Source organism: Paramormyrops kingsleyae, chromosome 7 (assembly GCF_048594095.1).
Source record: "Paramormyrops kingsleyae isolate MSU_618 chromosome 7, PKINGS_0.4, whole genome shotgun sequence".
NCBI lineage: Eukaryota > Metazoa > Chordata > Actinopteri > Osteoglossiformes > Mormyridae > Paramormyrops > Paramormyrops kingsleyae.
In genome coordinates, this window is record NC_132803.1 from 5,898,970 (window position 1) to 5,922,973 (window position 24,004).

The 24,004-nt window shown below is 42.6% G+C and overlaps 1 protein-coding gene across 2 annotated transcripts; it reads right to left on the minus strand.

Annotated features, from left to right (window-relative positions):
• Positions 1-76: 76 nt before the first annotated feature.
• Positions 77-23,979, minus strand: zfyve16 (zinc finger, FYVE domain containing 16). 2 transcript variants are annotated; one of them, XM_023838910.2, is made up of 18 exons: positions 22,765-23,979; positions 19,173-19,278; positions 16,859-18,939; positions 16,128-16,224; positions 10,716-10,892; positions 10,223-10,362; positions 9,857-10,109; positions 7,497-7,619; positions 7,197-7,352; positions 6,811-7,035; positions 6,630-6,712; positions 5,372-5,476; positions 4,942-5,092; positions 4,588-4,668; positions 4,331-4,493; positions 3,722-3,830; positions 3,122-3,292; positions 77-2,427 (listed from the first exon to the last, which is right to left on the minus strand). In XM_023838910.2, the coding sequence occupies exons 2-18, from the start codon at positions 19,240-19,242 to the stop codon at positions 2,266-2,268; spliced, it is 4,347 nt and encodes a 1,448-aa protein (XP_023694678.2). In that variant the 5' UTR covers positions 19,243-19,278; positions 22,765-23,979; the 3' UTR covers positions 77-2,265. The 2 variants fall into 2 exon arrangements, with proteins under 2 accessions (XP_023694678.2, XP_072570238.1); XM_072714137.1 differs by lacking the exon at positions 10,716-10,892.
• Positions 23,980-24,004: the final 25 nt, after the last annotated feature.

Here is a 24,004-nt window from a genome sequence, read left to right on the forward strand (position 1 = left end):
TAATATTTTATTATATATATGCAACACACCTATAACAAATTTAATATTGAAAAGAAGTTTCTCAACTCTCAAAAGGTCAGTAACATTAAAGAAAGTACTTGGTTTTTAATAACCTTACAGAGGTACATATACAACTCACGAAAACAGTTAAATAGCTCAAAAAGCATAAAAATACATTTTTATTATGACTTTAATGAAAGTTCCATTAATAAATTGGACTTTAATCTTGAAAACTGAGAAAATCTTAGATCCCCAGATGATTCACCATAAATACAAAGGAGAAATTCACCATTTAAAAAAAAAACAAAAAAAAAAAACAGCTGTGACTTGTCCATGATGTTGCCAATATTTTATAACTTCAATATGAAAATATCTATTAGTGGAAACTTTTACTTAAAGCCACATGAAACATTCTGTTCACACTGATGTACAACCTTGTCATCTCTGTACACCTCCAACACTGGATGATCTAAGAGTTGCATTGTTTTAGAGTTACATAGAACATTTTTGGCAGAAGCCAAGAGTGACTTCATTACTTTCGACAGAACAGCCTTGAGGGAGAACGCATAGGGGAGAATGCATAGTGACACAGCTCTCTCTTGTAGTGCATGTAAGACTATGACACTCTTTCAGCTAAAATCATGCATTCTGTAAATCCAACGGACTGCTGATCCAGCTATAACCACTGCGATTCGACTGCAGAACCAAGACACTTCCAGTATCTGCAAGACCTAATATAAGCGAGTCCAGTATACCGGCTAAAAAAAAAAAAAAAACAGACCATGTAAGGTATTTGGAAACCAGATCATAAAGTATGAAGCACTGATTTAAAATTGTAAGGATTTTCCCCATTTGTAACACATGGGACACATAAAATCAGGTACAATATTTCATACCAATCAAATAAAATTCAGGTTCTAACAAATAACAGACAAGCATGGAAAACAATAAAGGTAAAGAAAGAGAAAAGACAGCTTTCTACTGTGACAAATGGAAAGCCACCTTCTACCAAGAGTGTGAACATGTCATTTTCATCAGTCAGACATATTAAAGTGCATGTTTTTCCCCCCCCTCCAGCATATGATTAAAATCAGCCGTCAGAGAAAAGACATTTTCTCCATGGTAGCAGAAGCAAACACGAAATGGACATAGTAGCATAACAGAGCATCAGGGAGAGGTGAAAAACACCCCACAGTGTTTCTGGTGGTGAGGGGGCATGAAAATGCTGTGAGGACGGCCAGCTGGCAAGTGTCAAGCAACCCCTTGACATGACTTAAGCGTTCAATGCTTTTCCATACTAATCTCAAAAGACATGCCATATTAATGCTAAGAAAACAACCACAATCAGACCAGACTTTGTTTATTACTTTAACTGAGGTAAAGGACAAATTCTGCTCTAGAACAAAGCAATTAGTGTCTAAAGCTTATTTGTGTTCAAGACTTCAGACGCTAGACTTACACAACTGCAAAAATTACTTGTCCTATCAAAAATATTCGTTTTATTTAAAGCACAGAATTGTTTCAAAAATAGGTATTAATCTCATCAGAGATTAATATAATTTATCTTTCTATACAGTTATCACAAAAAATACAATTACTGAAAGATGTGCCAAGGCCTCTAATAAATCAAAGTGATAAAGATTGTGTGTATGTATATAGGTACATAGACAAACACACACTTCTATACCTAAAATTATAGGCTTATATGAAGATACTTTAAACATCCAAAGTATGTAATTACTAATCTGAAATAATTTATTTCCCTAATATCACTTTGATGAAAATACAAGCATCTCAACAATGAGAGCAGCACTTCTACACTAGAAGCTTTTGGTCAAGTAACTTTTTTCATATCTCCGTTCATTAGCATTCTGGAAGTAAAAACCCACAGAATCCAGATTTGACAAGAAATCAACTGAGAATCGATACGTTCAAAGCAAAGCACAAAATCTTAGTCGTCAGTCCTGGTCTCAAATTTGGGATTCAACACATTTTCAATGCTATGGTTTAATAATACACTGAGATACTCAAAAGTCAATGACCAAGTGTTTGCATCACTTCAAATGATCTAGATCACAAAATTAAATCAACAATGCTGGACATCAGATCTTGATGAATGTTCTTACACTCCTCATGTGATTCTTTGCAGAGGGGTGTCAACCTTCCCCATAATGGCAGCATTAAGTTTTTCAGTGTGGGCTAGAAGTATCTCTGGTTGAAACCTGCTTCCCGCAGGCCTAGACTTCGCTGGAGTGTGCTTCCCGTTCAGCAGAGCCTCTCCGTGATGTAGAAGATAAACTCCACATCCATGGGCTGCTGTGGGATGCCGGAGCCGCCGCCGTGGATGACGGGGATGAGCGCGCCGTCCAGCTCGTTCATGTAGCGCTGCGGCAGGAGCCGGCTTCCAGAACCAGCCTGGTACTCCACCTAGTCGTCAGAACAAACTGCATGTGAATATATCCAGAGGTACACACCGGAAATTCATATCAAGCCTGCTTAGTATAAGTATTTCTATATCACTTAGCATACTAGCGTATGTTACCCTAACTGCCGTGGAAACAGCTGGGCGACAGAAAATTTGTACATTTCAGTGAAAACTGAGCCATCAGAAAACCAGACTCCTTGAGCTCCTCTCTTTTGCTTTTGCGATTATTTTTACTACAAAGTATTGCTTACTGCTATACAGACACCGAAAATGCGACAATATCACCAATAATGCTTATAACCGTAATCAAAAATTCTAAATTAACATCATGATGGACGAGCCTCGTATAGATTTTTCATTGACCGAGTCAAGTTTGCTCTTTGGATGCATTTTGAAATCATAAATCCTCAATAAAATCATGCTGCTCCAGTGACCTGAAAACTTTGACAAATAATGGCAGGAACGTTTCACATCTGGTTCACCTGTCCCGCCCATTTTGGGTGTGATTGACAGCAGTGTCACAAAACTACTTTCCTACCCGGGATCCGCAGCAGAGACCCCTAGAATAAGTTGTTTATAATCCCGCTACTACACGTTTAAGCAAATCTTAAACTTCTAATACAGCGGCAGCTACTTGCTGCTATGGAGCTGTAACTAATTTTGGGTGGAGATGCCCCAGGCTCCTTCTGTAGTTACCATATCGCCATCAGTGGAGATGCGCAGACCGAATCGGTTGATCCCACTGCCTGTGAGGACAGCGAGGTGGGGGCAGAGGGCTTTGCAACTTGCGGCGGAGATCTCCCGCAGGAACTGAGACGGCAACGAGGCCGAGGGGGGGGCCTGCAGACCCTTCACCAAGACGAAAGCCTGGGGAAGAGCGGCAGTGAGACATGGGGCTTTTCATTGGTTAAAACATGAATCCATCACATACAGCTGTACCCCTCATACCGAAAAACCTCAATGACTCCTAAGACATTCGACCCCATTCATGCAGTTCAGGAGTTGAGGATGGAGCTCAACTTAGTTTTATTTTCCCCCAACTACTCACTATGCTTCCCAAATACACAAATTTCCAGAATGAATATGAATACTAAATATTTAAATACAATTATGGTTCTAAATATACACTTCCTTTTTAAAACTTGAATTACAGCCTTTGAAGACACAACATTAATTCAACACTGAAATTCTGCTATTTTTAGCACTAATATTACTATTATTTCTGAAACATCTACCATCCTAAATTACTGCCTAACATTGAAATGGAGCTGAGCTAAATGTAAGTGTATCACATACCTCCACGCATTTGACAATCTTCCCATCCGTCTCAAACTCTGTGTCCTGCTGAAGTCGGACGCTGGGGACAGTATCCAGGGACCTGCCATCCACAGGGCTACTTATGCTGCTGTTAAAGCCAGACACACATAAACAAAGCAAATATACACACTGACATGCTCACAAGGTATAAACCTCAGCGCAGGGAAAGTGTATTTATCAATATTAGTCAAGATCAAACTTCAGTATAAATTACTGCTAAATATATTTTTAAGGTTAAATAGATACTTGTAGGTGTAATACATCTGAAACTGTACAAATACATTTACAGCAGGGTCAGCCAGGGTCTCTGGAGCAATTTGGATTACGGGGCAACCACAGGATTTGGACCGACGACTTTCCAATCATGGGCATAGTCACACATTGCCCACCAAATACTTTTACAGCTACACATCTGTTTGTGAGAGAATAGTGCTACATTGGTTGCTCAATTAACATTTGGACCCTAACAGTTTGCCTCATGCCATGCCCTTAGTTAACATGGGGGGGCAGCGTGTGGCTCAGTGGGCTAAGCCAGTGTGCTTGTAATCACAAGGTATTATTATTATTATTATTATTATTATGCCATACCCTTTGACAGTCGGTGCCACCCAGTCCACCCAACGCAAGGTGACATTCTCCCTCAGGTCGGCCGCCTCCACCTTGCCACAGGAGATCTGGAAGTCACTCTGGTCTCGTACTGCCTGTCGGAGAGCCTCCATGGTCTCCGGTGGGATCTGGACCATCAGCCCGTCTGAGGTTCATGGCCAAGACAAGCATGAGCTTAGAAGAAATCAACCGTGGTGCTAATCAAAGGAACGGGCCATTGGCTACAGCTGTGCAGTTACCTTCAACGATGCTGGACTTGGCAATGAATCCTGAAGAAGCCTTCAGTGCACCATTGAAAACCACAAAGCAGGCCCCGGTCACTGCAACAGGCAGACATTTTGTTGTCAGGCTTTGTGGGTATTTTAGTACCACTTCATAATTCACATGCCAAGGGTCCCTATTTCCCAATATGTATATCTTATCTAGTGACATCAAACACACTTTTTAGTATCTAGGACGGGACTCCCCATAAATTCTCATTTTAACGCAATGAATACTGCAGGAAGCCATTTCACGTGCGGACGTTCTCTAAATACATTTCCACGGATACTAAGGGATCAGCAGCACAGCCAAGCAGGCACAGAGCAGGTCACCTTTCCTGGTCTTCCCTGGCTTGCTGCTGGCCTGGGTCTCGTAGACCCCACCCTCATTCTGGACACACACCAGGTGGGAGTCCGCCTCGGGGCTGAAGCCGGCGCCTAAGCTTATCACATGTTCGTTGGATGTGTTCACCACTTTCAGCATCTGCCATGAGGGTGGGGTGAATCAAAAAGGCATGGGTTAGTGTTTGGGGACATAAGGTCTTTGCTTGTCACCCTGAAACCCTCTGTACGCGAGTACAGTGGGTAACAGGTTTTTACTTGGTTTAGCTTCTACATTACAGCCAAAACCATCTTTGCAATAGAAATTAAATGAGAGGTGACTGCTGCTGTTCTATCACAGGCTGGTCTCCATAGGACTGGACAACAGTCTCATTGCTTTGATGCCGTCAGGGTAGGAGCCGTCACAGGACGCCAGGCTCACCTCACTGAGCCTGCATTTGGGGATGTCGATGTAGCTGTTGCCCATCTCCATACGTATCTTCAAGCCGTCCACCATGGGCAGGCTGTACTGGTAATTTCTGAGATCCTGTTTGGGAGAAACACCAAAACTCAAAAGAAGTGTTTCAGGAAAAGGGGAAAATGGTGACAAAGCAACGTATAAAGACTAAACACATTACCCTACTTAAAGATCATGTGCTTTAATGCGAGTACAGCAGCCGTAGTTACTGCACCTGTTTGCTATCAGTCACCAAGTGGATTGTTCAGGATCTCAATATGACATTATTACATGAATATTTTCTGCAGTAAACCACTGGCTCTTACCCGAGGCACCTATAGAAGTATAATATATATGATGAATGTGCATTAAGACAGTCTAAGCTTAAGTTACATGTTCTGTTGTCCAATAGGTAATTGACACATCCTGTATACATGAACTTAATGTTTAGGGCTGTCACTATCGATATCAATAATCGAAGAATCAACCGATTAATCTGACGATTAATCGAGTAATCATTCATAGTATAATAATATTTAATATACATCGCAACTGGTGCAAACTCAGTGAAATACGATCAATTCAGGCACTCCACTTAAGGTGCATGTTTTTGGACAGCGGAAGGAAACTGGAGGATCCGCACATACAGGAAGAACATGCAAACTCCACACACACAAAGGGATGTTATGCAGTGACAGTGATAATCACTGCACCGCCATGCCATCCTCGGCTTGCGGGAAATGCAAGGTTAGCATGGACACTGTATTTCATGTACATGCAATTGTCACTACGCACAGACATCAATAAGTTGTGCTACAATATTTTTACTAAGTCAAATGAACCAAACTCAGCAAGCCTTTCACTCTTTATTTGGGGTCCTCATCTGGTGTGTACCATCTTATTTCTGCCAAATTCACAAGTAATTGAGAAGGAAAATTTTAATCAATGCTTTAAAATAATCAAGTAATTGAGTTTAATCGAGTAATTGTGACAACTGTAAAATATTTAATAGCAAAATAACTGGGAATTAACTGGGAATTGTTCATATAAATTGGTCCACAATGCTCTAGTTGACTAATACATTTTAGCTGGTCAAAATTTCTCCCCTGATAAGAACATGTCATAGACCAATCCAGCAGTAGGACAGATTTTCAGAAAAGCATCTCTCAACACACCATAGGAAAGATCACAAGATTCTGCAAGATCACAAGATTCACAAGTAGTCAAGCGAAGGGAAACTTACAGCAAGCAGGTTCATAATAGTGTGTCCGACCTCTCTGAAGACCGCCTTGCGAAACCTCACACTCACAAGCGGGCTCGGGTACACTGTCAGACAAAGGCGGGCCTTGTTAACATGCACGCTCCAAGAAGGATTTTGAACAAAGAAGCAGATTCTACACATAAGTGAGTGAACTCAGTATTACCGGTGTGCTCCGCCCCCAGTCGAAGGAGCAGGCGCAAAGGAAACACCTTGACCCAAGGAACCTCGAGCTTCTGGATTAGGACTCCACAGAGAAAAAGGTCATGGGGCAGCAAAAGGTCCTCCAGAGGCTGGAAGGTAGGGGAGAAGAAGAGGAAGCCGCCATGCTCTCTGCTGCCCAAGAAGCTCTCTGTGAAAGTCACGTTGCCGAGGTCTTCCACAAACTTCCCTGTAAAGGTTAACAGAGAATTAACAGAATCCTTCATCAGCCCCATTCAAATCTACATCTAGCCAAAAAGGCCTCCACTGCGAATACAAATTGACATTAAATATCATCTTGACTTTGATTTTGAATATTTAGTCCTATAAAGCAAAACATGGCTAACATACCTTTCTCAGCATCTTGGTAGATGCTCACGTATAAGTTAAAGATGTCCCTGGGCAAGTTGGTCTCCTCTGGGAGACACTGCAGAACAAACACCACCTCCTTCTGGCCCACTGCCTGAAGGCCATTGGAGCCAAAGCACCAACACTTTTTACCAGAATCTGACACAGAGAAATGGAAGAGTCACTGTTCATATCTAACAGCGGTATGCGATCAATATATACCAGTTTATGTCTGTAATTCTTATTGTGAGCTAAGCAACAAGCATCTCAAAAAAAGTATGAGAACAGTTGGTTTAGGCTTACAGGTAACGATCTTGATGTTCACCAACAGATTTGCATTGAGGACGAAGGTCAAAGGTTGCGGCCCTCCTTCCTCCAGAAGCAGCAGGATCTGGCTAGCTGCTGGTCGTTCTTCCACCATGACATCTGCGTTTGACAGCAAAGGCGACAGAACACCTCAGTAACTCTACACACACTCGCACATTTAAAGTGAAAAAAGTGGCCCTGTCAGTTTCCTACACCACCTGCCCAAGAAGCCAATGCAGAAATTTCTGTCTGCATGTTCCTGTCTAACTCAAGGTTTACATAAGCATAGATGAATGAGTCGCCGTTTCCTTTGGTCGATCAGGCGGCCGGAACTCGAGCTGTGCCGAAGGCGACCAGGAGGTTCATATATTCTCTTTTATAATTAAGAGTCAGGAACAGAAATGGAAGAATGAAGGAAGTCTGTAGTTCCGTTTTTTTTTTTCCCCATTTCCAGAGCTTGAAACGAAGTTCATGAGTGACACTGGAGTGGGTCCCTGTGTGCTTCTGCTTATTAAAAATTACTTCCAGAAAAGCGTTCTCTTTAAATTCTGTTTCATTTGGACTAGAATTACAGTGGAAGAAGTCTCACAGACCCGTAGGGTGTAATACAACGAAGCGAGGTTTACATACCCGGAGTTAACTGCTAGAGCCGGGTTAACAAACCCTGAGTGCCCTAATTAAGGGGACTGATGTGGTTATCAACTTTAGACATTTTTCAATTTTAGTCTGTAAAATTGGACTGGATTACCTGCAACTGTACACATCCTATATGGAATGCAGGGTCTATTTTGTTGCTTTGTATAATTATGAATCAGAACAGAGAGATATTACATGTGGGGTCCCTCAAAGATCACTTTCTGCCCTTCTTCTACTTAACCTTAATATGCTCCCTTTAGGTCAGATTTTTAAAGCCAACACTATTGCATATCATAGTTACAATGATGACACCCAGCTGTGTCCCCTAATAATTATGCTCCCATTGACATAATATGATATTGTGTAGAGCAAGTTAACACATGGATTCTGCTAAATCCAGGCCTCAAAAGACCACCACCCACGTCAGAAACCTTGGTGTTTTACTGGACACTGAATTAAGCTTTAGTAACAATATCAAAGCAGTGACTGGATCAGCCTTGTATCATTAAAAAAAAAAAAACTAAATCAGCAAGGTCAGACATCTGATGTCCAATCAAGATTTGGAGAAAATAATCCATGCTCTCATTTGGAGTAGTGTGGATTATTGTAATACTCTTTTGTCTGGACAACTGGACAATTTCAACTTGTTTAAAATTACTTACTAAAACTGAGATAACGGAGCTCTTTGGTTTTTACACTGGCTTCCAGTTAGCTATACAGCTGATTTAAAATTACTTTAAATATTTTGTCTGTAAATCACGTAACGGTATAGACCCAAAATATGTTTCAGAGATGCTTGAAGCCTACAAACCCAACAGGACCCTTCGATACTCCGGGACTGACCAGCTGGTTCGAAGTTTAGAAACTCCTGTCTTTCACTGTTACCCATCAATGGTAAAAACTGTACTTATGCTTGCAATGAGACAAAAGTGCAATATCCCTGGGACTCAGTGCAATAACTAATTTATCTATTTACTATTCATATGCTTCCAACTTGTATATATGTGTGCATACAGAGGGACTCGATGTTTTATTGATTTATAGTAATGCCTGGTGTTTGTGTAGCTCAATATACAGAGCATTTGTATGTGTTGAATTTGTTTGAAGATCATGTCTGTTATACTGTATGCGCCATTCAGGGGGACACACTAAAAGTCATTGTACATCTGTGCAATGACAAAAAAAGCATTCTATTCCATTCTAGCTGTAGCCATTTTTAAAACTAAACTTCAGAGCTTTTAATTTCACTGTGCTTTAGGCTGTCATAATTTTAGCTTTTTAATAATTTTCAAACATTTAAAATACATGTAATTTTCCTTACTGTATTTTATTGTATTTTACCTGCCCGAGACTTCATTTCATCAGTTTTATCACTTTAAATGACCCATGTGTATGAATGGTGCTACACAAATAAATTTGCCTTTTGGTATCGGATCCATAACAAACCCGGGGGAACGCCCAGATTCATAGGGCGGCTCAGAAACAGGCTCTCTGTTTTGGTGGCAGGGTGGTTTAGGGTGGCACCTCTTATGCTGAAAGCCAGCCCATAATCCTGCTCAAAGCAGGTTAGATACGCAGTATAAATTACCCACCAAAATTCAGAAGTAAACTTCAGGAAACCTCGCTGAGTAAATGAACCCGCTTCATGGTACATCCCCTAATCCAACAGCCCCCCCGCTCCCTCCCCAGTGATGATCAGCAGTGGTGGCACCACCTCCCACCTGCTCCCTCTCCAGTGATGATCAGCAGCGGTGGCAGGCCCTCCTCATCCTCTGGCACCAGGCTGGGGCTCTTTGTCACAAGGTCTCCCACACGACACAGTAGGCTGTAGCCCCAGGGCCCAGGAACTGGGGGGCAGTCTGCCTCAGCCAGGCCAACCACGGCTCCCCCACGTGCCCCATCGGTCGCTGGCACCCCCCCGGCTCCAGGGGATTCCCCTAATGAATGAGTGGGGTTCGCTGGCTGACTACCAGGCTACGATTGAGAACAAGGGACACACAGTTATTTCCATCCATACAAAAATATCAGATCACAAGGCAAACGCCACACAGCCGAATTACACAGCTGCGGTCATATCTCCAGCTTACCACTGCTGGCTCCAGAGTAACAGGGCTCGACTCCTGGGAGGTCTTCCTGGTTCCTGTAGAAAGTCTGGTGGTGTCCGCCACTTCCCCGTTCGGCAGAATGCCATCGGCAAACCAGACTCTCCGCTGCTCCCGTGGAAAACCTACAAAATAAAGAAAGAAATAAAAGAACCGGTAAGTCGTTACTCATCGTAAGACATTATTACTCTGCCCACCAGACAGGGATCCTTGCATGCATGGATCCTTTAGGTATTTACTCTACACTTAAGGCGCCAGACTCATTTCCGTGCAGATTCTCATCTAAACTCGTGCCTCTAGCTTAAACGAGCTATTAATGATACGAATTACGCATTTGCACCTTTTTCCCCATTATCAACGAAGACATTTACTCCTGCTGTTTCCCACAGAGGCAGCCGACTGCAGCCGAAGCCGGAGCCGGCGGAACGCGAGTGTGGCGGACACGCCCCCTGGCCCGCACCGTCCCAGCAGCGCGTACCTTCGGTCCCTGGCTGCTTCAGCACAGACACGGGCACCATGACGGTAGGCGGAGGGGAGTTAAGCGTGCCAGCCGCACGGGCCTGCTGCATGGGCGGGATGGTGGAGCAGTACTCGGACGGGACGTTGGGGTTGGGACTGGGGCCTGTGGGACTCATCATCCTCTCCAGGGCCTGGGCTGAAGGTCAGAGGGGCATGCATCACTACCGCTTTCCCGTTTATTAGGAAATACTAGAGCAGAGAACTATGAGGAAATATTAGTGCCTAGAAATAGAATACTAGATCTGTCTAAGAGCTCCTTTCCACCACAGGCCTTAAAATGAACAGGCACTGGGGTATAAATGCACTCTATGCGCTCTACTCCATTTTACTATGAAGCATATAAGCTAAATGGCCGATAAATTAAACAGACACAGTCTGTACATTGAATTTAAGTAATCTGACCATAAAAACATAAAATTAAGAACAATTACAATGAAAACATGATTGCCAGGCTGGGCACGCAGTATTTAGTCATTGCAATAGAACACTGACAAAGAATGAAATCATCAAACTGCAATGTTTAATACAAATGAGATGTATCATCTACACGGTCAGAGGCGAGACCAGGTCTCCTGGCATTTTGCACAATCAAGTGATAATTCTGAGCTGGAAACTGGAACAAACTACCAGTTTTTAACTGAACTATTTAATTGACAAGATTATTTGGCTTTCAATAGCTAGATCATATATTATATTGTGAATTACTAAAATAATTCCCCGTTTAAACACCTTTTTCAAAGGACAAAGGTAGCTTTTATTTTGGGATTAAAACCAGGAAGGGAATTCTAATGTACAAGCTGCCGCTAATAGAATTAAAATGATAATATGACATACAACCAGCAAGCATCTAATCCAAACTAAACAGCAATAATCCCACAAACTGATTATGCACAAAGCTGATGCTCTGAAATGCTTAGGAGGAGGAAGAAAGGGGGAAGCGGCAGGGAAGCTGGGATCCAGGTCCTGTGACAGCAGACGGAATTTCTTAAAGACACACTGCCACTCATGCTGTCATTTCTACTGCTGATTACACGCTAAAGACCACAGAGGTCAGGGGGCATCATCACAGCACCGGAAGCTGCGTGCCAAAACATCCCCAAAAACACAGCGGGGAAACACACTGAATAATCTGCACCGTAATTATTAAGCTTTATCTGAAATATGACTCTGGAGACATAGCGGGGTCCGCAAATAAACATCCAGAAATCGAACGGTAAGACAAGCTGGCGATACTCCGGTGCGGCTGCGCTCAAAATAAACAAATAAGCAAACAAACAGGGTGAAAGCGAATGACGCGTGTAAGACAGAGCGGAGAGTCACTGCTCCCACAGGACAGATCGGACGCAAAAGCCTTCATTGTCGAGCCAAAACCAAGTGCTTATGTTTCATGCCAGGCCTAGAGACAGGCCAGCTGACCCTACTGCTACAGCCACACCTTACATAGACACAAAATATTTTTTATTATTTAAAACAGCAATTACCACTCATAATCACAGAAAAGTGGCATCACTCACTACACAAACACTCCAGCAACTAACTCGTTAGTCAGATTAGCTCCGTTTAATTAATATTAAGGAGAAGCTCTGAAGTCAGATGACAGCTCATATTACATTAACAGTAGATGCATCACCTTAAGTGTCTTTGCAAAAACAGCGAAAAACATAAACAGGAAAAATAAAGGAAGAGGCTGTTTCCTGCTTTGTGGTGTGACAAGTCCTACCCTTCGGCCTGGAGCGAAGGGATTAACGACCCAGGGATGAATAGGCCCTTCGGTGAGCTGGCGCCCCATGCAGTAAAACGCCCCGAATCGGCATCGGCGGACCGACTCTCCATCTTCATCATCATCATTAGCACCACAAACGGCCCATGGGATAAAGAGCAGCGACACAGAACAGACGACGTCGGCGCTCCACGCTGATGTTCCTCCATGCTTACCTCACCTCCGTCTCCTCCCTCCCGCATCCAGCCCATGGCACAACTGAGTTAGGAGCTGCGTGTGCAGAGCGGAGGCGAGAATGATGCAGTGGGGCCCATGCTGGGGGGGGGGAGGGGGCAGGGGGAGGGGACAGACGTGCTCTAGGGTGAGTGAAGCCACCCGCCTTTTCCTACACGATCGCCGGACCCACCCCACACCGCATAGAACAGAAGATGCAGGAGCAATTAAATATTAACATGTTCAATCTGCACGCATGTGTGTTTGTTCGCTCCAAACATTCGCCCTCTGCAGTCTTATATGCTGCCGAAGATGACGGGTCTCCAAAGGAGCAAATCAGCAACCTGGCTTCTCCGTCACCCCACCCTCCCCCCCGGACGAGCGCCAGAGGACCTGGGCAGCTCCGGCGTGGCCTGCGACAGCCGGGGCTCCGCCCACCACAAGCGGCCAAGCAGAGCCACACCATCCGCCTCACCACGTAATGCTGCAGGGCTGGGCACCGGGGGGGGAATAGCTACTCAGCAAGGTTCATAATCGGACACAAGGCTCCGAGTTTTATGACTTTAGCAAATAAAAATCTAATGATGGAAGAAGAAGAAGAAGGAGGAAGAAAAAAATGGCAGTTTGCCTTTAAAAGCAGAACTCATTTGCCAAAAAAAAATCAGTGACTCATCAAGGACATCTGTTGCATTATTTATGAGACAAAGATTCATTGTGAACTCTGCTAACGTGTTAAGCAGGTTAGCAAGACAGCAGGCTGAAGTTTAACCTTGTACTGCAGGTCGTGACGAATGACAAACTGTCTTGCTGTTGTACTTCGCACAGCACTGGCTCTTAGACCAGTGGTGAAAACTGACATACTGGTGCATGTGTGTAGTCAGAATGTGAACAATAATCAAACATACGAACCATTAAGAAATAATGACTTGTGGTCAATTTCTCATTTACGAAGTTGACTGTTTAAGCTTGACTGATTCGATAAATTCAGAATAAAATAGTTTTGTCATTATGCCATTTCATTGAGGGCATTATTTCAATTTTTTTTCTTCCTTTACCGTTTTATCCAAAACCAGAAAAAGTGCAGATTACCTGACGGGGGTGATGCAGAAAGAGGTTCCTCCATTCCACAGTAGACCAACTCCATGAAGAAAGTTTTAGGTGGAGCTATGCCCCTCAAACACAGACCTCGGAGGAACCGTACTAGTTACCTACTTTAGCAAACCCACACGAGTCTCTCAGCCCCACAACCCAAACACAGGCCAGATGTTCGGGGGGCTATTTTTACACACCCTTACCAGGCAGCAGCCAAAGACACTGGGAAACCCACAACTATCAGCAATATTCTGCCATTAATAATTTCTAGAGCTGAAAATCCTGGGATTCAATTCAAAACTGCCCCAGGGACAGAAAATCCATATCCCACGTTGGCTGCTTTTCTCAATCACAAGTCACCGAAATGTGTGCCGCTGCTTAAGAGAATGAGGGCAGCACGTGAGCACGCGAATGAGATCTGAAGAAATTTCAGAACTTCCTAGCATGCGATACGGAAGGGTAAAGCACCGAACTCCATATCACGCCAGCTTTGCGTCTGTGTGGAGTTTGCATGTTCTCCCCGTGTCTCCAAAGACATACAGTTAGTATGTGCATTAGTTAAGCATTACTTAACTTGCCTGTCATGTGGGAGGGTGTGAATGTACATGTCCCACAATGGACCGGCATCCCATCCATACTATTCTATTTCAGTAACCCCCCCAAACGTGACCAGTGCTGCCTGGAATAGATTCAGGCCCCCCAGCCAAGACCATAGATACCTACGGTCGAGCCACAACTCGCCCTGCAAAAACCACTGAAGGGGGGCCCCAGATTGAAAGGGCCCACAGTGACATTTTGCCAGGATGACTAGAAGTCCTAACCATGCCCCAACTCCAGTGATCCTGTCCAAGAGAAACATTTTAAACATCTATGGGGTAACATTACAATAATGCTCTACAGTGTGTATTACTACTTTTAAGCCATATGATACTTAAACAGTGTTACATTTGCAGCAAAGTCACAGCACAAACTACCTCAGACCCCCGAGGCAACTTCCAGGATTAAGTCCGAATGTTACCAAGTCTGTTAGGCTAGAAAACACCATGGGAGCGACATAATCGTCCTCCTTTTTGACACATTATTTCTAATAATGCATGTAGCTACAGTGAAGTAAATTTACAAAGGTTTGGAAATTCCTCAATGGATTAAGATGACAAAGTGTGTTGATGTAGGTACTCGCATTACCTACAGGAGCTAAATACAAAATAAAATTCATTATCAAGCGTATAAGAAGAGATAAAGACCACTGAGAAATGCCAACAAAGCTGGAATAAAAAATAAGTAATATTTCAGACTGTGGTACAACACAGTTATTTTTTAAAAACCCACATTACAATAGCATACCAATTAAATTTCATGTGAATCAAACTGGTCTTCCACACATCTGTTGCCACTTGACTCATCAGAGACAACTGCTGCATTATTTCTGGGACAAAGACACATTATCAACTCTGCTGATGATCTAAGACCAGTAAACACGGGGTTGAGGAGTTCCAGCCCTGCACAACCAGGCATGATAAATGATAAAATCATCTTTCTGTTGTTCTCTACAGCTTAGACATGCCGAAGACGGCAAGTAAATGCGTCCATCCATCAAAATAAAATAAAGTATCCCTAAAAGCCCAAACCGCATGGCATATCAGGATGCATCAGCAGGATCGGCTCCACACTTCATGAAAAAACATCAGAACAAGGCAGAGCTTCAGGGACCCTTTGTTCATGACGCATTACGTTTGAAAAATGGCAGGACAAGCTGCTGAGTCAGTTGAAGTTTTGGAAAAGCTAGTTCTTCGTACAGAACTGAACATACACACAATTTAAAAAATAAAGGCAAGGCTAATACTTCAGCTCTTATTAAAATATATTCGTTTTAAAAGGACGTCATGCTAATTTTTGCAGTTCAGATTCTGCTAATGTATTTCCATTAAAAAGCAACATAAAATGACCTCTTGTTTTACCAAATTTAGCTTTGGGTAAATACAGAAACAAGTACAACTTCTTGGTACTGCTCTGAAAACCTAGCACATCACTTCTAAATCAGCTAATGCTACAAATACTCTTCTAAAATGAGCACCTACAGTAGATGCGTTGTCATGATGATCATCACCTTACTTAAATCCTAAACGTCATGCACGTTCAGATGCTTGTCAAAGGGCCTCCTAGCAGCTTCAGAGCAATCAGATTTCTAGCAACTTGTATAATACAATTTTTACAACATTTTACCCAAGCAAAGGTCTGAAGGTAAATATCTTACCATGCCTGGAGCAGTTCAAAACAAAGCAGACAGAGAATGTTCCAGCTTGCGTAATGGCATCAAAAAATAAAAAATAAAAATAAAAATCTCACCTCTCTGAATGATATCGTAGCAAATAACACACACTCTGGCTTCCTTGTCAAGGTACTTCAGCTTGCATTTCCTGCTGCAGCACACTGCACAGTACACCTGAAAATAACGGCCAGGGTGATGGATGGAGACAATGCAGGGTAAAGCCCCTATTATTCCATACTGATTACTGCCTTTAAATGCTTTCTCTGCAGCCTCTGCTTGCCAGGGAAGATACAAGCAGACACTAAAAATACACCCTGCTGACGTTTCATATCCACTTAAAATAGCTCTGGGAGGGAAACATACAGATGATTTAATGTGCAATTTAATTCTGCATAGATTCTGCATAGGGCAGGACTGCAATGAACAGGGAATAAGGCGTGACCCAACAGCCAAGACAGTTATACGTCTCGTTGTGGTTCGTACTGTAATGAATTTATGTTTGCAATTCAAATTATACTGTTGTAACCTGTGATGATAAAATCAGAACTATAAAAACAGATAACAGCTCACTGCATATGTAAATTGTCTTGAATTTCTAAGAATAAGCATCAACGTTGTTAAAAAAAAATCTAACATTTAACACTGAGTATGACAAAATACAGCAGTGATGTCACTATTTTTTTGTATGAATATCTAAATGTATTCAGGTTAAATTTCCTTTTCACCAAATACCAAAATATGTCAGAGGCCCGAGCTGATGAGACTGACCGCAAGTCCTCGACCTGCAAAAGAAGCCTGAGGAGCTCACCTTGCCACAAGCCCTGCAGTGGTGTCTTCTCTTGGTGAAGGTGAACTTCTGATGGCAGTGCATGCAATTGGGAGCCTCCGAATCCGGAATCCAGGGCGGCTGTCTCACACCGAGGCCATCAGCCTCCTTCATCAGATGCTGGTGGTCAACCGTGAGACCGGGCCCGTCCTTTGAGTAAGGAGGCGGTTCCGAAAGCTCATCGTAATCGACACTGTTCTCATAGCTCTCCTGGAAAGGGTAGCTTGAATTTGTTGTACACTGGCTGGGGTCTTCTGCAACTGGGACTGTGGCAGGAGAGGAGTGAGTAGTGTTCAACATTTCTCCAGGGATATGAAGATCCTTAACTTCACTCCTCCCATGGTCCTCAGTCTCACAAGCTGAGGCAATTCTAGGTGGCTGATTATACAACTGCTTAGGTCTTGCTCCTCCAAAATAAGGATGCTGACTAGCAGTAAAATTAAGCTGGCCCACATCACTAATAAGCTCTTCTGAACTAGACCTGTTATCAAGATCTGGGCTGCAAGGGCTACTGTCCTGAGACTGAGAAGAGGGGCTGGAGTCTTTACTTTCCTCCACAGAGGGAAGCATTTGGTTACTATCCTTGTAGGTACCACTGTCCTGGTGACTTTTAATTTTTCCATGTTCTTCCTCCTGGAAACCATCTTGAGAAAAACTATGGAGATCTGCACCATACCCATTCGATTCCAAAACCCTCCCGTCGGCACATTTCTCCATTTCTGGGCCCACAGGAGTGGTATCCTTCTGCCCCATCAAGAAAGCGTCCAGTTCCTCATCGGTCACCAGCAGGGCACCTTGGTCATTCTCAGAGAGGAAGCTCTCCACAAACGCGTAATCTGGAGGTGTACTTGGACCCTCACAGGCTGAAGGAGATAGACTTTCCTGTATCAGGCTCCCAGAGTCTTGGCAGCCATCGGGTGACAAAGGAGCTACAGAACATTCATGAGTTTTGATCATATGATGGAATGATGTCACCTTTGACAGTGAGTCTGCAGATGATTCATCTACCACTTCACTGGAGTTAGCATCAGTGTTAGTGTGGTTTACAGTATCATCAACTGGAAGGGTAACCTGATGGATATCTGGGTCAGACTGGACTTCTATCACTTGGGAGTTTGACAGCACGACCTCTGGTTCTTTTTGAATCCTTGTTTCCTCATGCTCTTGGGAATCCAAAGACGACACCAGAGATCCACACATGGACACAGCCATTGGGAGACAGGACAGGGAGGACTCCTGCCGTGGAGAGCTAGGAGTCTGACTACATAAGCTGTTAGACCAGCCTGTAGTCCTGGATGCCCCCTCCGGATGGTCACATTTCCCATCACTAGGTACTGGTGACTCATGAGAATGAGCAATGTTGTTTGTAACCAGCCCCTCCCCATCATCTGCACCGCTTCCACAAACTGCCCCGACAACATCCTCTCTTTCCGCAGGACAGAGGAGCTCGTCATCTTCTGCAATGTTTTCCGCACATTCAACAGGAACCTCGTACTCATTCTTCACAGATTCCTGGGCCTCCGAACTACCTGGTGACACCGCACTCGGGGGCTCCCCGGCACTCTCAGAAGAAGCCGGCAAAATTATGTCCAGTAGGCTGACCGACGATGGAAGCTCTCCGACAGCAAGACGGTCATGAGAGTCCGATTCCAATAAGGCTCCGTTATCAGGTGATTCCTCTCCATGAGTTCTCCTAATACCCACTGGCGATGCATTGCCAGGCAGGTAAATCACAGGAGACTCAAAGTCCACCAAGAGCTCCTCCTGAAGCTGCTTCTCAGCATTGTCCAGCTCTTTAAAAGCATCGTGGCTATTTGCCCGAAGAAGACTGGCAGATGCAGTATCACTGACAAGGTCACACACAGGCTTCAGTGCCCTGTCTGGACATGGCGGCGCTATGCTTTTAGTTGTCCTGTTGTCCACAGAGGACAGGAGGTCCACATCTGTCAAAGGTCTCCCTGTCACTTCAAAATCTCTTTGGTAGGAGTCACAGCTTGGAGGACCACAATCTCTCAGAGGGGAACTGTAGCTTTGGCTTTTGACATCATGTAGTGCTGCAGAGTCTATAGATTTGGGGAACAAGATGTTAGTCCCATAAAATCATAGGCAGAAAGGAACAGCACAGTGGAGGAAGGAAATGTCAGTGTTGCTGATTTGCAGTCTACATCCTCTACATGTATGGAAAAAAAAAACACACAAAAAGTAACTGAAGTACACGTCACATTAAATACTTTAAGAAGTTGGCATAATCTTACACAAGATAAACATCTATTTTAATTCACTGCGCAGTTCTGACCTGTGTTCTGCTCAAAATCATCCAGAAGTTTGTCCAGATCGCACACAGCGGCCTTGAAGAATGTATCCATCCTGGGGGAAGAGAGGCTACACTCAGCCCTCTGCACCTAGAGAGATGGGACAGGAAGCATGAAGGCACACATACAACCATTAAACAAATACATCAGCAAGGCATGAAGCAGCTCCATCAATCGGGCATCGGAAAATTAACTTTTCCACAGCAAATAGATAATAAGAAGCAAGTTCAGCTATTAGTAAAAACCTCATCCAAACCGGGTTTATGACCATGTTATTCAGCATTTACCATAGTACGTCACAAAGGAGACCAGCATAAATGTATTTTATATACATATAAAACGTATTTTAATGTTCACTAAAACCGGACAATAAAAACAACACTGAAAAAGGTGGAATGCTTTTAAGGATAACATCGAGTGGATCATCTTACAAAATAAGAGCCATGCCATGACAGCGTTTCTCTCGGGATAGAAAAAGTTCTCTCTTACAAAACAACCTTCCCCAAATGTATCACCTCTGTGGACTATCTGGCGTTTTCGCCAAATTATAACACCAACTTCTAAAAGTCTGGTAAATGATAACACAGGTCTACAATTTTTTTTTTTTTCAGGTGCCAAGGTTTTTTTTTTTTATGGATTTAGGGTATTTTGAGGGTGCTGAATTCAAAAATCACATTACTTTTGCTGAATTGGTTCTAGTTTTTGAGATAATGGACATATTAAGATACACAAAATACCCATGCTGCATGTGCCTCTGGAATAGCAGGGCAAAGCAAGGTCATTGGACAAAAGTGTCATGGGAAGAAATGATTGTTGCGGCTGCGAATATCATCAACGAGCCGCTGGTGGACAAGAACAGAATCATTCTCCCACCGCTTCATATTAAGCTGGGATTGATGAAGCAATTTGTTAGGGCTTTGGACAAAACGGGAAAATTGCTTCAAGTACATTTGTAGATCATTTCCTGAACTGAGCATGGAAAAACTAAAAGCTGGAATCTTTGATGGTCCTCAGATTCATAAACTCATGAACGATTCCAATTTTACCAAATGCATGAATGACATCAGTGTCATTCATGCATTTGGTAAAATTGGAATCGTTCATGAGTCTGGAAGAGAGTTTTGTCTCCGTTGTGAAGAACTACTTGGGTAATCACAGAGCAGACAATTATGAAGAATGGGTGCAAGATATGCTTGCTAACTTCAGAAATTTGGGAGTTAATATGAACATAAAGATCTCCATAGGCATTTAAACAGATCTCCAGATAACCTTGGAGACTTCAGCGAGGAACAAGGCGAGAGGTTCCACCAGGATATGAAGGTGATGGAGGAGAGATATCAAGGCAGATGGGACATACACATGATGGCAGACTACTGTTGGAGTCTCCAACGTGATTGTCCTGATGACACACATAAAAGGAAATCGCATAAACAGCGTTTTTTTGAAGCACTGACATTAATAACAATTAATAACTAATATTGTGTTAATTTTTCAAATCATACATAACTTTTTCCTGTCAATGTTAAATATTTTTAATTTCTTTTTTGTATGATGTTAGACTGTTTACTTACTAGTTGTAACTAAAATAAAAATATTCTTGCAATTCTGAATGCTTTTCAAACGTGTTGCGTTAGTTAATTAATTAACTATTAAATATCTCAGAAACTAGAGCCAATCTGGCAAAACCGAAGTCATATTCTTAATCAGCACCATAAACTTAATATAAAGCCGTTTAGACATCGTTGGCACCAAAATCACTGTATACCAGTGTAATCAGTGCTGTAAGGGAGCGTGACTGGACAGCAGAATGTCAAGGTTTGGACAAAGAAAGACACCGTATCGCAATCTCAAAATGGTTGGATAAGGAAATGCTACAGAATGGCCCTTAATTACAAAAAGGGCTGGTTATCTCAGCAGAAGAGTACAATCCCATAAGAAACATTTCCTCAGTTTTAACAAGGATACTTTACTTAGAAAATGTTGATGGAACAATTACTCTGTGCACCACAGAATCCATTTTCTAACCCCTTACACCGTCCAGAGTCACGGGGGACTGAGTTAGTAATATGCTCTAGTTTATTACATTAACTTCAGATTTAAACCAAGGTGCTTTACGGTCTTGGAAAAAAAGCTAAAAAAAGTACTTCCAAACATGTGGAAAGTTATCACAGCACTCTGCTCAAACAGGTTTTCTTTATTTAGACATGGCTGTTGTCTGTGCCTGGTGCTGATCAGCTCTTGAGGTCCAGCTGTAGTTGTGCCTGGGAGACCTGGATCTAATTAACAAGAAATGAGACGGTCTGTTCAAAAAGAGAACTGACTTGTGCTGTTCAGCAGTAGCAGACTGACTGCTGCGTCACGAGAAAGCCACCAAAAACAGCAGTAAGCAGACTGGGGAAGTTTATTCTCAATCATACAATGCAAAGAATGTGCCTAATACCACTTCAGTCACACAGGAAAGGCTATCAAGCAATCCGTGTCAAAGGGCTTCCTGGTAAAGATATCATACCATAACAGGAGTTTACCCCATTACAGTTACTAACAATCTTGTATCTAAAAACAATGTAACTTTAGAGCAAATAAGCTGCATTAAAGTAAAGTACATTAACCATCACTGTACGATTATTAAACAAGTAAAACACGTTTGATTACACCTTTACTCCCTGCCCTAGTCTTTAAAAAGATGGAAGAATACACGTACGGTACTGCTTGGAAATATAGGAAGGGATGTAATTAATTGGTGGAAATCATCCAAAATAAACAAGAAGCAGCAAGCTACTAAGCAACATATATAAAGATCAGTTAGACAACAATGGTTTTGTTTAGTTTACCAATCAAATTAAATCAGCTTAATCAGAAAATAAGAGCGATGAGCCAATTCCGTTTAGAAGCACTGGAGCTATTTATATTACCTTTTAATGGCATTTTGTACAGTAGGAAAATTCCCCGCAGGGACTTTTTCATACTGACCCCAACTAATTTAGTTAGCTGCCTTTTCCAAAAAGACCCGACCATCTGCCCGCACACCTTGCCAAAAACACAATATTAAACCAAATGCATCGACAAATCAGTTGTGTGTACAAATATGGGGAACAAATGGATAAATATAAAAACACCTGATGGATACGGCTGGAAAAAAAAAACATTTCACTGAACTTGTAAGACTGCACCACAGAACATTTAATCGCTTCTAAAAATCTCATAAATAGAAAGTGAAACTATTAAGCGGCTACGTGTCTAATTATTTACTAGCCGTGGCCCCTTTTTAACCATCATCGAGCTGCTGGTTAGCTGGTACTGGGCTGGTAAAGTGCTGAACACACGAATGCAGTACAAAGTAAGCGCCCCGTTAGCTATGATCGACCCCTCAATACAAAACAACCGGCCTGACTACTCGACATATGAGAAGCCGATCGTTTATCCTACTGGAGAGAAAAAGGGGAAGAAAAACAGACACGATGACAATTTAAAAAATTCACTAACGTAAAAAAAACTGCACCGAGCTTACAGACTTAACGATCAAGATCATTGTACACTTCCTACCAAAATCAAACGTGAAGTGTATAATATATATACCGGAATCAGCTTTCATCTTCTTGAATTTGTATTCCGGCTTTTGTTTCCACAGCTCCTCTGCTTTCCACCGAGTTGTTATATATTTTTTTTTATCTAGAAAAGCCTGACAGTGCGCCGCACGGAGACGCCGCCATCTTGGATTGGCCGTCCGCTCCTTAAAGCGACAGCCGCACGAATTCCTCATTCATTTCCAAAAATACTGTAATCAAATATTTACTTTCAGGGTATGAGCATATGCGTTTGTGGTATTTAAGAAATATCAACAATGCTCCTCCGGTGCGTAATAACTTTAATGTGCGTACGAATGGTTTGTTATAATAATACTTTTGAATTTGAATTAAACCCAATAGAAATTCCGATGGCTAGTTTTGGCAAAATGAACGGACATGACGACGCTAAAGAGGATTTCGGCTCCTGCTTTTTACATATCGAAGACTGGATAGCAGTCATCTGGATTTCGGAGAAGTGTCGTCTGTGCCTCCTGATCTGTCGTAGTATGGAGCGGTGGCTTTAAAAATATCTTTGATGTACTGGTTAAACCCCAAGCAAATATATGTATCACGGTTTCGGGTACTTAATATCTCCCAAATTAATAATCTCTCTGCAAACTTGATAGCCACTTTGCAATAGCTAAGACCACACAGTTTTGGCATTTTCCCAGAGGAGGTTCGACAATGTAATCTCAGTTCAGTAGGCGCTGCTAATGTATTTTAATGTGATTACAATATATCCACTTACACGATCCGAAACGATTTAAAATACATGGAGGAGTTACAATGTGTATGTACCCCCCCTGGTATGTGAACCCAGGATATTTGCGTTGTTAGCGGGACACACTGTCTGTGGAGCTACAAGAGCCGTGACATATGACTTTTGAAATAATGAAGGGTTCAAGAAAATAAAACCGCAAGTGACAATATTCGACGGACCATCCGTTCGCTGGAGAGCGACCTACGCTGGGACCACTAGGGGGCACTACAGCTAAGCTAGCTTTGTTGGGCAGGAACGGCCTGGTACATTTACTAGAATAAATGCTTAAAGGTAAGTACTTTTCCACGGGTCTTAGAAACAGGTTTGGTAATATCCAAGGCATCTTATGTATAATAGAAAATGAAAGCTTGCCCAAATATTACATGGTTTGGTCAGTACCATAGAAACTGAGGAAGAAACTGGAGTTCAGTAACCCATAAAAGTTGTTTGCTATAATTGCGGTCATACTCATGATCTAATTTCAGCAAGA

Coding starts and splice junctions, on each gene's coding strand:
- zfyve16 (XM_023838910.2), bottom strand. CDS start 19,242: ATGGATACATTCTTCAAGGCCGCTGTGTGCGATCTGGACAAACTTCTG. Junction 16,225..16,858: donor ACTGCAGGGCTTGTGGCAAG/GTGAGCTCCTCA, acceptor CGTTATTTTCAG/GTGTACTGTGCAGTGTGCTG. Junction 10,893..16,127: donor CTACGATATCATTCAGAGAG/GTGAGATTTTTA, acceptor TCTGACCTTCAG/CCCAGGCCCTGGAGAGGATG.